This window comes from Peromyscus californicus, unplaced genomic scaffold (genome assembly GCF_007827085.1).
Source record: "Peromyscus californicus insignis strain IS unplaced genomic scaffold, ASM782708v3 Scaffold_16__1_contigs__length_79575227, whole genome shotgun sequence".
In the NCBI taxonomy this organism is placed as follows: domain Eukaryota; kingdom Metazoa; phylum Chordata; class Mammalia; order Rodentia; family Cricetidae; genus Peromyscus; species Peromyscus californicus.
The window spans coordinates 39,585,056-39,600,058 of record NW_026294458.1 but is presented as its reverse complement, the minus strand read 5'-3'; the positions used below and the strand labels follow the sequence as shown (position 1 = coordinate 39,600,058).

The 15,003-nt window shown below is 40.8% G+C and overlaps 1 protein-coding gene across 6 annotated transcripts in view; it reads right to left on the bottom strand.

Annotated features, from left to right (window-relative positions):
- Positions 1-15,003, bottom strand: part of Abi3bp (ABI family member 3 binding protein) — a 205,305-nt gene that overhangs the window by 21,236 nt on the left and 169,066 nt on the right. For all 6 annotated transcript variants that reach the window (XM_052740892.1, XM_052740896.1, XM_052740894.1 and 3 more), the window contains 4 exons: positions 13,131-13,196; positions 10,424-10,486; positions 3,634-3,708; positions 2,069-2,173 (listed from right to left, as the gene is read on the bottom strand). In XM_052740892.1, coding sequence (XP_052596852.1) covers positions 2,069-2,173; positions 3,634-3,708; positions 10,424-10,486; positions 13,131-13,196 — 309 coding nt within the window. The remainder of the gene's footprint in view (positions 1-2,068; positions 2,174-3,633; positions 3,709-10,423; positions 10,487-13,130; positions 13,197-15,003) is intronic.

The window sequence follows — 15,003 nt, the reverse complement described above, 5'->3', positions numbered from 1 at the left end:
ATTCCTCCTAGAAAAAGAAGTCCTTCTTATGCTACTAGTCAAGAGATACTGGGGACTTAAGGATTTTAGTTAAGTGTGAAGTCATGGCTGAGTCAAGTAGATGGAGCTTTTCTGCTTTTCCCCTACAGACTCAGGCCCTTGGTCCTAGAGGGAGTGGGCCACAATAAAATGGCAAGCAAAAACAAGAGAAGTTGTGCTTTCCAGAGCTGGCGGAGTCAGCAGAAAGGGGTGGCAACATTGGGACTGGGAGGCTTCAGTAGATTTAGAGATAGGCAACAATTGGTAGATGTCGCTTGGGAGCCAAGACCATTCACAAGCACTTGTGAGAGACCCTCAGAGTAGGTCCAGACACCCAATGGATTCCCAGATCACCAGAACTGTACCACTGTAGTCACTAGCCTGTGTAGGCTTTGAAGTGGAGCCGTTTTCTCTCAGTTAGAGGTGGACAGTGGGGCACAAAGAGCAGTGAGCTGAGCTAATCCCAGAAATAGGATGTGCCTGTGGCTCCTCCTCGGGCTCCGGGGCAGAGAGGCTGTGCCAAAGCTATACTTTCTGACAGAGAACAGGATATCCTAAGCCCAAACCCAAGACCCATGAAGTGTGGCTGCCGACACAGCCTCACCCGGGGAACTCCCGCAGGGGTGGTCCCCGGGGTTCTCATGGCACACTCTGGCACCACAGTGACTCATCAGTCAGACCTGGAGGCTGGTGCCACTTATGCCACAGCTGCTTCACGTCACAGTTAATGAGAAAAACCTGGTCTCCTCATGAGGCACTCACTGAACCTTGACCCAGCAAGGCACAAAGCACAAGTTAGGGGCTGAATCCTCCCCTAGACATCAGGGAGAAAAACGACCTAGAGCAGTGGTTCTCAACCTTCCCTGTGACTCTTCAGTACAGGTCCTCATGTGGTGGTGACTCCCCCGCCCCACCGTAACATTATTTCGTTGCTACTTCATAACTGTAATTTTTACTACTGTTTTGAATCATAATATAAATATCTGCTATGTAGGATATCTGATATGTGACTTCTGTGAAGGTTCATTCAACCCCCAAAGGGGTCTCGACCCACTGACCCAGAATCATGAAACATCATAAAAGCCATTATCATGCCTGCCTTTTATCTTGCAAAAAGGAATGGCACCAGCTCCCTTCACAGAAACCCTCTACACTTTCATTCATCTTTTACAGCTGTTTTTAATACTTTTATCCAGTTTCCTCCTACCTAATGTCTAGGAAGTTGAGATGTGGAAAGGAAGAAATGACAAGGAATTCACAGTTTGCGAGCAGAGTCCACACATGGAAGTGAAGGAAAGCTTTGTTTTGAACTTGATCAGTTTTCACTAGGTCTTCATTTCATTCATGTATTCATTTAGTTATTACTATCAGATTCCCTCCATATTCTAAGCACTCAATGAGGCTCTGGGGTTTCAGAGAGAATAGACTAAGGGCTGTTACGACAAAACTCACAAGCTATGAGAGGAAGGTAAGAATACAAATGAATAGCACAAAGCCGTTTGTTTTTTGTTGTACCACAGATGCATACCGAGGGTCACATAGAATAGAGTGGCAATATAAGACTTCTTTGTGAAGCTGGAAGAGAGATAAAGTATGTGCCTATCCAGGTCGGGCACATATGATGGCATGGACCCAGACACGGAAGTAAGACACAGCTTGACTGCTCAGATTCCTCCCCAAACACTGTAACACTCGAAGCGGCCTGAAGGCAGAGTCAGGGCATTATTTTCCACTTTCCCTGAGGGGCTGGCAATGTACAGCAGCATCTCCTACTTCTACTCTGAAGTCACCCGCTGCTGAAAACCAAGGCAGCCTCTCTCTAGGCTCCAAGGATGCAGTTATCTCCAAAGCAGACTGGCCCAGATATGGAGGAATGCTTTCTTTTACTCCGCCCACTCAGTATTTCAATCCTCCAAGCTGTAATTAACAGCATGTGTCTGTCACACATGCCAGTGCCTCGCCTCTTGCCTAAGCCAGCATACCAAGAGGGGTTGGGTTGGCCAGGAAAATGCAACCATGGAGAGAGAGGAGAGGTAAGCAATGGACATACCTGCACTTCCTGGCTTTCCGGTGACATTATTCGGTGGTAAAGGTTTTCTCTGGGGAGATATAGGTCTAGGGGGCATGGGTGGACGACGAGTCCCTGGAATTGTGCCTAAGAGAGATATCATAAAGTCAGAATTTACTACAAAAAAATCAGTTTGAAAATAAATAAGCTTTCAGAAACAGCAGAGTAGCTGTTGAATGGTAAGATACTTTTATAGTTTACAGAATCGTGCCTACGGGTAATATATAGTGTGATTCCTCTAAATTTATGCTGTTCCCACATTCATGGATAATGAATCACATTAGCATATGTAAATCATCTCCTGTAATTGTAGATAAAATATATAGGCATGGATGTTTTGAAAGGTCATATATAATTGAACATCTTTCCCCTAGAGACGCGCCAGAAGCATTGATAAACTTTATCATTTCCAATCACCTTTGGATGTGAGCCTACAATTCCGTCTACCAGTTCGACTTTGAATTGTTGAGCATATATATAATTTCCCTTTTTGTGGGTGGTTCACACTAACCCCTAACTCTAATATGTGATTATAAGTGAACAACATTGGAACTTTTCAAATAATTATATCAAGGTAGTACTTGTGGCAGGAATGGGCATCTGGTGACGGGAGAGCACGGTCAGTGTGAAGCAAATGTCGTAGGGTACTGCGCAAGGGGTGGCATGGCTAGGAGCCAATTTTCCCCACTCACTTTGCTCTCCCGCCCACAACTTCTGCTGCAGGGCTACCAGCCCAAGAACTTGTACCATTTTAAACCTTGTCTGCCCAATGGGCGAAGGAGAGTGGCATGCTTTTTATAGTGTGCATAATCAAGTCTACTTTGCGGGGTGGTTGGAAAAGCTGAACATGCCTGGAGCAACTCACCTTAGCTCAAACTTTAACCTGTTAAGAGTTGAGAAATGTATTTCTTTCTTTGCATTATTTATGTTGATTTAAAAATAACCAAGAAGAATTCTCCACCCAGAAAAATACCTTATTGCTTTAAGTGTTTTCAAGGCTACTAGGAGGAGAAACAAAGAAGAAAGAGGTAGAGAAAGGTAGGAGATGGGGAGGAGAGCCTGCCCATGTGCTTGCTCAGGTGAGGACGATAATATAAACACTAATACATGAGAACTGCTCTCGTGGCATCTTTTTAAAAAGCAAAGAGACTGACTGGATTATGAGTTTCATATGTCTTTTACATGTAATATACTCTTAAAACAGGAATGTAAATCATTTCAGGCCAAATATATCATAATAAATCACATAAGAGCAAAACTTGGGAAAAAAAATCTAAAACCCGATGGCTTTGTACCACTTGTCCATGGTGACTCCTCAGGGTATTATAGGAAGCAACCATTAAATCAGTATCCCCAAAGGGTTTTAAAAGAACTTAACTTGCATTTCTTTCCCCAGAGATGATCTTTGGAATGTTTCTCTAGCAGCTTCCATCTACTGCTAATTTGGTTCTCACACACACAGGGGTCACGCAGGTGTTGTTCATCATCCACCACTGCTGTTACTGTACAAATTTCAGAGCTGAGGTGCCGGAGGGGCCACATCTTACCTGGCTTTTTTGTGGCATGTGGGTCCACTGACACATTTCTCCCAGTACTTGGTGGCTTAGGAGCTTGCTTGGTTCCTAGGAGCAGAGACAAGCAACAGGAATAACTAACTGTATAATAAAAATTTGCTAAACATTCTCTGTCATGGATACCTGATGGAGTTGTCAGGGAAATGTGCATTTCTTACATAAACACCAGTGCTCTTGTGTCCATTTTAATTGTCTTCTACTATCCAGAAAAAAATACTAAAAATCTTACATTCGTTGGTTTTGTTTTTCTCTCTAGAGCTGGCGCTGGGCTGCAGTTTTTGGTTTTGTCAGACTTTTCCATGGCATTCATCCTGCCCTGGCTGCCTGGGAGGTATTGCTTCACCAGACAGATTTTACCAAGGGTGAAGTGTCACCTTCTGCCAGTCTTCATGGGTACATTTTGTGGTTAAAAGGATAATTTTGCTCCAACTCACCAATGCTCATAAAAAAAAACCTCAGAATCCAATGTGGTTGGGTTTATACTTATTGAATTGGCTTAAAAAATACCCCTGTGCCAGCCTTGTCTATTAGATTGTTGAGGCTACAAACTGGATCTTTACTTTTGAGGTTTATAAAATAGTCCTGGATTGGCCTAGAACCCCAAGTTGTTGTTTGGAAACAACTAATTGAATATTGCTTTGTGTGATATTTTTCTCTTCTGTCTCCCTCAAATATGGTGGTTAGCCGACCTTTCATCTAAGCACCTGGGATAGGTTTTGGAAAGCTTCCCTAGGACATTGGTAATCAGTATATCTCACCTTAGCTTTGTGATACTATTATTTTTTTAAAAAAATAGTGCTTGCTTTCTTTACACAATTTTGTTTTATTGTTTGAAATTAAAATATATCATTTTCCATTTCTCCCCTCCAACTCCTCCTATGTATTCTATGCCTACCTTGATCTCTCTCAAATTTATGACCTCTGGCCTTTTTCTTCTATAATTGTTGTTATACACACATACACACACACACACACACACACACACACACACACACAATATACACACACTCCTAAATATATGTATATGTGCATATATAAAGAGATATATAGATACATTCCTAAATATATAGATACAACCTGTCCAGTCTAACGTTACATGTATGTACATGATTTCAGGCAGGGCTGATGATTTGGTATTAGATAACCAATTAAGGAGCAGCTCTTCCCCAGGGAAGACTATTTTTCTCTTTCAATATTCCTTAGGTGCTTGTAGTTCTTTGTCTAGGGTTGGAGCCCTGTGAGATTTCCATGTTGGCATGTCTCTTGGTGTGGTCCTTGTTCGGGTCTTGTTGAGGCAGCTATGCTGATGGGACTTTATGGGTGCAGCTTTCCCAGTTATTTCTAGGAGATGCAGTCTCACAGCAGACATCCTAGTCCTCTGGCTCTTACAGTTTTTCTTTCCCCTTTTCTATAACTATATTACAAAATAACCTTTCCTAATGAGTCTGACTCCTCTCTCTCTCTCTCTCTCTCTCTCTCTCTCTCTCTCTCTCAACAGGGTCTCACTATGCAGCTTTGGCTGGCCTAGAACTCACTATATAGACCATGCTGGTCTCAAACTCATAGACGTTTACCTGCCTCTGGCTCCTGGGTACAGGGCTTAAAGGTTTGTGCCACCATGCCTGGCTCTGACAGTTTTTATTAAGAAAGAACAGAAACAGTTTTAGAATCTAAGTAGGAAATATAACTTCAGAAATGATCATCCTAAAGAAGAATCTATATGCTAATAGCCTGACTGTAGTTTGCATATTAAAGATAAGAAAACATATTTAACAGCCAGTTAGTATATTAACATGACCAACTATAGTAACTAAGTGCCAACAACTCTGGTTTTATAGTTATGTCCCAGAAAAAGTAAAAGGATATTACTTAAACTCATTTAAGTGTGCAGGCAGATATACTGATCAAATATAAAAATTTTGCTTGTTGAAGTTTGAATGTCTCCCCATTGGCTCATGTGTTTGAACACTTGGTCCCCTGTTGGTGGTGCTCTTAGGGGAGGTTATGGAACCTTTAAGCAGTAGAGCTTTGATGGAAGAAGGACATCACTTGCGAGGGTGAGTTTTGAGAGTGGATAGCCTTGCCTGACTCCCTGTGTTCTGTGTTTCCTGTGTGTGGTTGAGATGTGATCTCTCAGCTTCCTGCTCCTGTCTCCATGACTCCCCCACCTCTCTGGACATCCAGCCCTCTAGAACTGTATGTGCAAATAAATAATTTCTTAATTTGCTTTTGGTCATGGTGTTTTAGCACAGGAACTAAAAGTAATTAATACAGAAGCTGGTACCATAGAGTGGAGTTGTTGCTGTAAAGAACCCGACCCTGCTGATTTCTGGAGGAATGTGGAAGACTTTGAAAATTTCTTCTAAAAAAGCTGTTCCTGTGCCCTGGGTGTTCTTAGTACCCTGGAGCCAGAGAGATGGATCATGTGACTGACTATTCTGTCAATGACATTCAGGCACAGAAAAAGACTTCCACTGTGCCACTAAAATGACTTGGTTTGGTAACTAGAATACCAATAGGCTGGATGTTCTTTGAGTAAATCTTTTTTTTTCTGTTTTTTTTTTATTTTTTCAAGACAGGTTTTCTCTGTGTAGCTTTGGAGCCTGTCTTGCAACTCATTCTGTAGACCAGGCTGGCCTCAAACTCACAGAGATCTGCCTGCCTCTGCCTCCCGAGTACTGGGATTAAAACCATGTGTCACTACTGCCCAGCTTTTGAGTAGATCTTATTAGCCCTTCTCCAGATATTTTTGTCTTTCAAATATAAAGTATTTATTTCTAATACTGTCTAAGCACTCTGCATATTTATTACTTGGTTTGAGCTTTACAAAGCTTCTGCATGGGATATAGCATCTGGGATACACAAATGAGGAAACCCAAGGCCAGATTAAACAAGCTGCTCAAGGTGTCACAAGGAAATGCTGGGACTCAGAATCACATGCTCTCAACCCCAAAGCCTTTCTCAAGCACTAAGTCTTCTATTGGCTCCTTCTCCTTGTACTCCTCACAATGACACTAAGTGACTATAGTCCTAATATGTCATCTCCGGAGATGTCTGAAGTGCTTCCTACATGAGAGGTATTGACCTTGGCAGGCAAGCATCTGTCCTGTAACCATGCCACCATCTTGTGGCGCTCACAAAACTAGTTGCAGGATTTCAGCAGTTCCTTTAGGGCCAATGCAGATCCACTAATCCCACATGAGGACAGGTAAGTGCCTGAAGGCAGAAGTGAGTTGGAGATCAAGGAAAAGGGGGAGGGAGGGACATGGGTCAGCAAGTGGGGAGGTGAGAAGAGGGGAGAGGAAAGGGAGGAAGAATACATCAGAGCTAACTAGAAATTTCCCAGTTGCTTTCTATACAGATGGAGACAGAGGCAGCATACCATTATGATTTCTAGATATAAATTAGCAAATCAACAGCACACCAGCCCTTGAAAAAAGACTGTTTGGAAGCATTGGAAAGGGCCCTGCAAACAGTAACTTTGGGGGTCAGTGGGGCGAGTTGGAGACAATGAAGCCCCAGGCTTGGTAAACCAGTGAACTTGCACTGCCCTAAGTCATAAGGGGGCAATTTAAGGTTAAAGGCAGCACAGAATCAGAATGAGGAGAAAATTTAAAAGGGAAGCCATTGTGAGAGACACTGTAGAGAATGGGTCGTATGGAACTGGCATCCAATTAGGCAATCTATTGAGAGAATTCTTTTCTCTCAGACAACACAAATGCTTAAAGGGCAGTTGGCTCTGAAGGCACCAAGACTGGAACCTCAGTATGGCCCACCACTGCCATATGGGAGTTTTCCAGAAGGCTACGGATTTACGTAATTCATCACACTTAGTGATTTCTTGTCCAAGATGAAATAATGATTTTGGATATTTCTAACCATAGCAACAAAACCTTTGCAAACAAACATGCTGATTTCCGACCATATCAGTGGAAATCAATTCTCGATGAATCAGTAACTAAAAGGGGTGATATTTATGTAGGATTGGTCTCTGTGCTTTTGCCTCCAAATCTTAGCACCTAGCTAAGATTTCATGAGCAGTGAGCCAGTTGCCTGGAAGATTCAGCCACAGCCTAGAAAAACACATACCTCACCCCGAGGAGGAGTCTGGTTTCTCCTTGGGAGGCACTCTCCATGTGGGGGCAGTAAGGTGTGGTTTCCCCATTAGGATAGAGAGAGAAGAGTCTGAGACTCAGCTGTGTAACAGAGTCTGCCAGATCGTATGCTCCAAGAGAGCTTCAGGAGAATACTTTGCCTGGCATGTAAGGAACCTTCAAAATGTGACAGTGGAGTGACTAACCAGCCCAGCAGTTGTCATCTTCGAAGAGAAGTCAGACTCCCTGGGCTAGGGTGGACAAGTTTCTTCTCTAAAGAGCCAGGAAATAAACTGTGCCATTCCTCACAACTTCTCAACTTAGAAATTTCTAATGTGTGGAACACCCTAACTAAACTGTGATGTCTATGTGTGGAAACCACAAAAAAGCAGAATAGCAAGAAAATGGCCCATCCAAATGATGAGCCTTGGGCTAGCAAGATGGCTCAGTGGGTAAAGGCACATGATGCCTAGGTCGTGCATGAGCTCAGCTCCATATCTAGGAACCACACTATAGAAAGAGAGGACCTGATGTCTGCAGATTCCCCTGATTCTCTGATGTCTGTATATGAACAGGGGCATGAACTTCTGCATACTCCCCTCCCTAACCCACACATATTATAGATAAATAAATGTAACAAAAGAAAATCTTAGCCTCTGTAGGCTACTTTCTAACCTTAAAATAAAGGAAAATCAATCCATACAATGCAAAACAAACATCTATAATGGTGTTAAAAAATAATATTCAAGGCAGCATCCAGCTAGGACTGGCCCTGAAGGTGATGATGGTTGGATGCTGTCTGCTGACCTTACCACCTGAGAGATAAACAAAAAGATGATCCTTGACAGAAGGCCCCAATAGATGGATAATGCAGAACAAGCACGTAAATTTTGATTGGACACTAAGAGAGAAACAAGGAATGGGGGGAAAGGCAACCCATTTGTTCTGTTGGTATCCAGTAGCTACATTACAGAAGCACTTGTCTGCCCCAAACTGGTTTTGGACAAGATATTACAAAAATGACTAATGTATGCAAGATGAGAATGAGAGATAATTGGTTCAAAGTGGGTTTTGAAAAAAAATTCGGACTGTTGCTAAGTTAAAGTATAATAATACTATTTTCCCTCTTTTGATGATTCTCGTTGTCCTAGAAAGAATCATGCTTGATTATACTGTAGGCCAACAGCTCTCCAATAGGACCATAGCAACATATATTATTTATGCAACCTCCAAGGAATCATTTGAGTATTGGACATGTGTACTTAAATTCCTTCCAAGAGGATCTGAGAAAAGATAGCTCTTGTTAGAGCCCATCTATGCCAATCTGAGAAATTATGCACTGCTAAAACTCCAGGCATGAATAATGAATGAAATAACTCAGCACAAATAGGTGCTGCAATGTCTCAGAAATCCATAGACTGGCCTCTTTCATTTGGTCTGAAAAATAATGAAATTTCCAGAATTTCAGATACCATGATACTCAAGTAAGGTACAGGAAACACATTCTAAATGAATGTAAATGATTTTTAGACTAATCTCAAGTATTATATCTTTTTCTTACCAGGAGCTGATTAAGCGTAGCATATATGCATTAAATACATTCTAATTTTTATGCATTTTACATATGTAAATAGATGATTTATATTACTAGAAATATCTCAAGGGAACAATGCAGTCCTACTTGCCCATGGAGTACATAAGTTGGGTATTTGAATATTTCTTAGAGCTACTTCCACAGCTCTAAGGAAGTTAGGGCTGTGCCATTTGATCAGCATGGTCTACAAGCTTGAGCGGGACTATAGCCACAGCTACCAGTTGTTAACTGGTTTGAATTAAGTCTGCTTCTTCTTGTTTAAATTCCATGTTGCAGACTACTAGCAGATAAAGGCCTTGCAGAAAGCTGGGATGGCCCCCATGGGAGTGTGTAAAGGGGGAAACCAAGTCATTACACAGACCAGCCTACGCACGGGAAGTGGTTGGAAAAAAGGGAAAACAACGGTATTTTTTCCTACTTTCATCCTATAACTAATATTTAATAGGAATTGTTTTTGAGAACTAAGACGATATATGGTAGCTAATTTAGTAGACTAAGTTTAGAAAAGTTGGAAAATTCCTTTCCAGCATCTTTAGGGATATTTGAAGTTGACTTTGAAATGAGTTAAAACTTTAAAAATTTTAATTCTACAAATACTTTCCAAAACTTATACAAAAGAAATTGATGTGTGAATTTAACAAAATTATATGAGATGGACAGTGACTTAGTTAAGGTTTCTATTGCTGTAAAGAGACACCATGACTACGGTAACTCTTATAAAGGAAAACATTTAATTGTGGTGGCTCACAGTTCAGAGGTTTAGTCATAATCGTCATGGTTGGAAGCAAGGCAGCATGCAGGCAGAGATGGTGCTGGAGAAGGAGCTGAGAGTTCTTACAACTTGATCCCATAGGCAACAGGAAGTGCTCTGTCTCACTGGGCATGGCTTGAGCATATATGAGACTTCAAAGCCCACCTACACAGTGACACACTTCCTCCAACTAGACCACACCTACTCAACAAAGCCACACCTCCTCATGGTGCCACTCCCTTTGGGGGCCATTTTCTTTCAAACCACCACAGAGAGCATTTAATTTGGATGCAACCAAAGAGAAATAACATCTGTCATTATTACCTGTTCCCACTCCATTTCCTTTGGGTTTGGTTTTACCAGGTCTTGTGGTTGTTTTGTTCAGAACTACAACAAAGTAGGGATTAAACAGTTTAGACACTTCTTTATTAAAAGTCTGCAGCCAAGGAGAACAAAACTTCTCAGAGAACTGAAAATCATTTAACTAGGCAATAAAGTAAGGACAACTCACACACGCATGCAAATATGGTCCAGAATAGAGAAACTACATTCTCTTATGAAAGTCACACAGTTTCATGGGTGAGAATGAAAATCTGCATCTGTACTGAGGTGGTCACTAAGCTCCAATACTTGCTCCTGAAAAAAGTAAATAGCAAGGGAATTTCTAATTCTGAGTGGGAGATATTTTACCCTGCTTCCTGTGTATACCATTAGACACATTTCAAAATAGAACTGAAGGAATATCAGGATTACATTATGTCGAGTGAAGAATTGAAACCTGAAATGTATTTAATGTCAAGACCACCATGCATAAGCCATAAATTGGTGGTCTGTTGGTAGAAGTCTCTAGATACTGTTTAATGACAATAGTCCTTGTACACATCCACTGTTGAGGCATGATACCGTGATGTAAACCTCTTTCCTGTTCTCTAGAAAACCAAACACTGAATGTGCTTACATGCATAAGCTCTTGAGTCAGATTGCCTGTCTTTATATTCCCTTCAGCACCTCAGGTTCCTTAAAGATACCTCATAGTGTGACACATGGTGCTCCCCAATAGTCCCTTGGTGGGAGTAGTCAAACTCCCACCAACTGTTTCTCTTGGGGAGGGAAAACAGAAAGTTAGCTATCTTAAATGTCTATGAGAAAAATATATTAATCTACCTAGAGCTTTTGTTCAATGCCTGCCTGGTGGGGATCTGTTTGACTCCTAGTCCTTTATATAGAGAGCCAACATTTTGGCTATAATCTCTATCCCCTAAAGGTAACTAGGTAGAAAAATCTATACAAGAGAAGGTATTTTCATGTGTCTTTGTGTTACAAAGAAAGTGCTTAATATGTGACTGATTAAATATTTCTGTAAAATAAATATTTATGTTTGACAATGGCCAAGTGCTTACCATGTGTCACACTATTACTCACAAATGTATGGTCTATGTGAATGTATCTCCAGGTAGATGAGAGGAAAGAGACAATGTTTTTATACTCTTTGAATATTATATATGTAATATCCAATTATATATAATATATAAAATATATGTGTATGTATGTATATGTACACTATATAAAAATATAGGCATATATAATATATAAATATATATGTCATATATATCATATATATACATGATATATATATATACCCACACACAGTGTTGAGTGTATTCATCTAAGGATTCAGGAATGGTTTCTTTTTCAACACTAACTTGAAGAATAAAAGGCAGGGAAGCAAGGTCTCATCACTCAGCCAGATCTTGTTCAAAGCAGAAACACAAAGGCAGAGTCCCCAGACAGGAAAATAACCCAGAGTTGGAATCTGAGGAGGGGCTTGTGTGGGAATCGAATGAGTTCCCTTCTTCCTGGGAACTGGCTAGTTTGTGCTATTCCAGGATGTTGGATAATCTGGACAAAGACCATACCTTTGTGAGTGACTTTCCTCATTTAGTACCTTAAGAATACTTAGAATCACAACAGAAAGGGACAGGAAAACACCAGAAAGGCTTTAGCTCATGCTAAAATGCTTGTGCTTTAACATAAGAACAACTGACATTGAACAATTAGTCATTCTTTAAATCCCAAAGTGGGCAGAGTTATGATTCTTCGCTGAACTATACTTTTTGTTGTTTATAAATAGCTTTATCCTTTGAAGTGTATATAAAACTTCCATGAAGGAACCTGTGTCAGCAACGACTGATGGATGAGAACTTCAGTGGTGTGGAAAGGTTGGAATGTTGCAAATCCAGAGCTTAATTATAATTAATTTTGCACTACCATTAGCCCCCCAAGTAGTCATTCCTTGTCCACCTCGTGGGCATCCTGTAACTAACAGGTAAACTCATAGGAATGTATTAGCTAAGAAGACCGCTAGCTTCTACCAAACCAAAAGCTAAGAATGTTGTTATTGGGTAGCATCTGAGGCTTGTAAGAGAGATTCTCCATCTTTCCGTACTCTGCCTCTCAGATGTTTCTACCAGTTTGTTTTAAAAATGTCTTCCTCATTGGAACATTGCTTGGGAAGACCGGATTATATATTCCCAGGTCATGGTCACTCATAATTTTGGCTCCAGAATAAACCATGTCTTTGATTCTTTTGAAATGAGAAGTATTTCTTTTGATGACAGCAGGTATCAAGTAAAACAATTCTCTTTGAAACCAAAAGCACTCTCTTGCTAGGACAAGTCCATTTATTTTCCTGAGTCAAGAAAAAAAAAGTTGAAATTGTCATAAAAAATTTAAGGTATGTGAGACTTACGAATAAAGCTCATTAAAATATTTTTATATTTGTTAAGTTCCACAGAGGTCTCTGATTCTAAACATCCATAAAACCTTTAAGTCTCAACACTTCAATGACTTAGCTCTTCTATTATCCAAAAGGATCAGAAATTTTGTGTTCCCTTGATTTCAACTTAAGGGTACATTGTCCTGGATCCGTCCTCTCCCAACCCTCCAATCTTTGGCTATTCTGGCCATTTTGGCACTTCTCTGTAGCTTCCCCAGCCCGTGTAGGTCATTAGAGAAAGCAAAGCTCCCTTACCAGGCCTGGCATGTGGTCTGTCAGGTATTCTGGGCCTCACAGGAGTCGTGTACAATCTGTGTGGTGCTGAAATAGAAGACATACTTTATACTCAATAACTAGTCTCCAAAGACCAGCCACTTGACCTTTGTTACCCTAGGGACCAATAACCCATACACTTCACATAGAGGTAGAAAGAAGGTCCTGAAATCGCCAAGTTATTCATTACCTACTTCATGCAAAAGGGACATAAAACAAGTGAAAATACTTGTGGCTGAAAAGCAAAGATACACACAGGATGAGGTAGGTCATTTGTAATATTAAGAATCAATTAGTCCATGCTTGTATTAATTTTATCAGATGGTTACTTAACATGATACATAAATAATCTAGCCATTCATCTACCCAGCCATCCACCTACATAGTCAGCCATCTATCCATCCTTCCATCTACCCAGCCAGCCATCCACTGACATAGTCAGCCATCTATCCATCCTTCCATCTAACCAGCCAGCAGCTAGCCATCTATCCATCCAGCCATCTACCCAGCCACCCATCCTTCTCAATAAGAAACTACTGTACATTGGAACATTATTTTTCCAAAGACAGCAATCTCAAGGGTTAAAAAAAAGAAAAAGGAAAAAATTAGATCACTAAGAAAAATAATAGTAATATGTGGTCTCTATCAAATTGTCTTTGCTTATGAACTCTGAAATTAATAAATCTTTACTGTCTATGATTTCTATACAGAAGAGTGAAAGAAAATGACACCAGATGCCTAACCTGTCAAAGAAAAGTGAGCAAGGAACGCTAAAACCAGCATGCTACCTCTTGTTATATGGGGCCTGCCCATGGAGGAGTAGTAATGAAGCTTTGCTGAGCTGATACATGAACAAGCATTGCTTACAATTTTAGGAAACAATACAGAACTATTTTTGCTTCCTAAGGTATTGAAGTATGTGCTCCTCCTGGAGTCTACCAACTGCTGCTCTTTGTACACCGCATAGCGCACATGGATTCCTGCCACCAAGTCTCTTGGTAATACTTTACCTACAGCCAGATTCTTTTTCTTGTAAACTATACAAATGTTACATCATTTAATAGTTTTGCTCACATCTTGAGTGGATATTTATTAACCATAAATCAGCAATGTCTTGCTTGGCAGATTTAAAAAAAATAACACCTGTGAAATAGCTTACAGTGTAGCTCTCACTTAGATGCTTCCAATGTGAAGGCTTTGATGAGCAGGATTTTGCCATACAGCAGGCCAACAACAGAGGCAGACTGACATCCTCCAGGGGCCTGTCTGGGGCCATCCCAAGGGTACTAACCATAGTGAACAGAAGAGCTGCTGTTATAAAGCATTAATGTCCACAGAACCAAAAAAGTCTCATGATGATTTGCAAATGGTTCCCTTTGATTCTCTTTGAGAATGGTATAAGTGCCAGTCATTTTAGCCCATTTCTGCTTCTCCTGTAGATCCCTCTGAACATTTGATCACTTTTGCTGAAGAGAAGTGATGGGATCATGGTTCATATTTTTCTCGCTGTAGAAAACACAGGGATCTTCTAACTTTGCATGGGAAGGAGATGAGAGCAGGGCTCAGAAATACCCAGCAGTCGTGTCAGCTTTAATGCTGGGGCACAGGAGCTTTTGTTTGAGTTTTCCTAGGAAGAACTTCAAGAGCTGGAATAAAATTTCACTTTAGGCTGTGAGGCACTCAGACAGCTCTCACCCAACAGCATGTGGCCTTGGGAAACCTGCTCTAACTTTACACCCCAAAGAGAAAGACACAGGAGCTTGGTGACAATGTAACCATATAAAAACATCACTGCCACATGCTTTGTTTTGGTTTTGGGTGGTCAATAATACAAAACTGTGAAGATACGTCATAT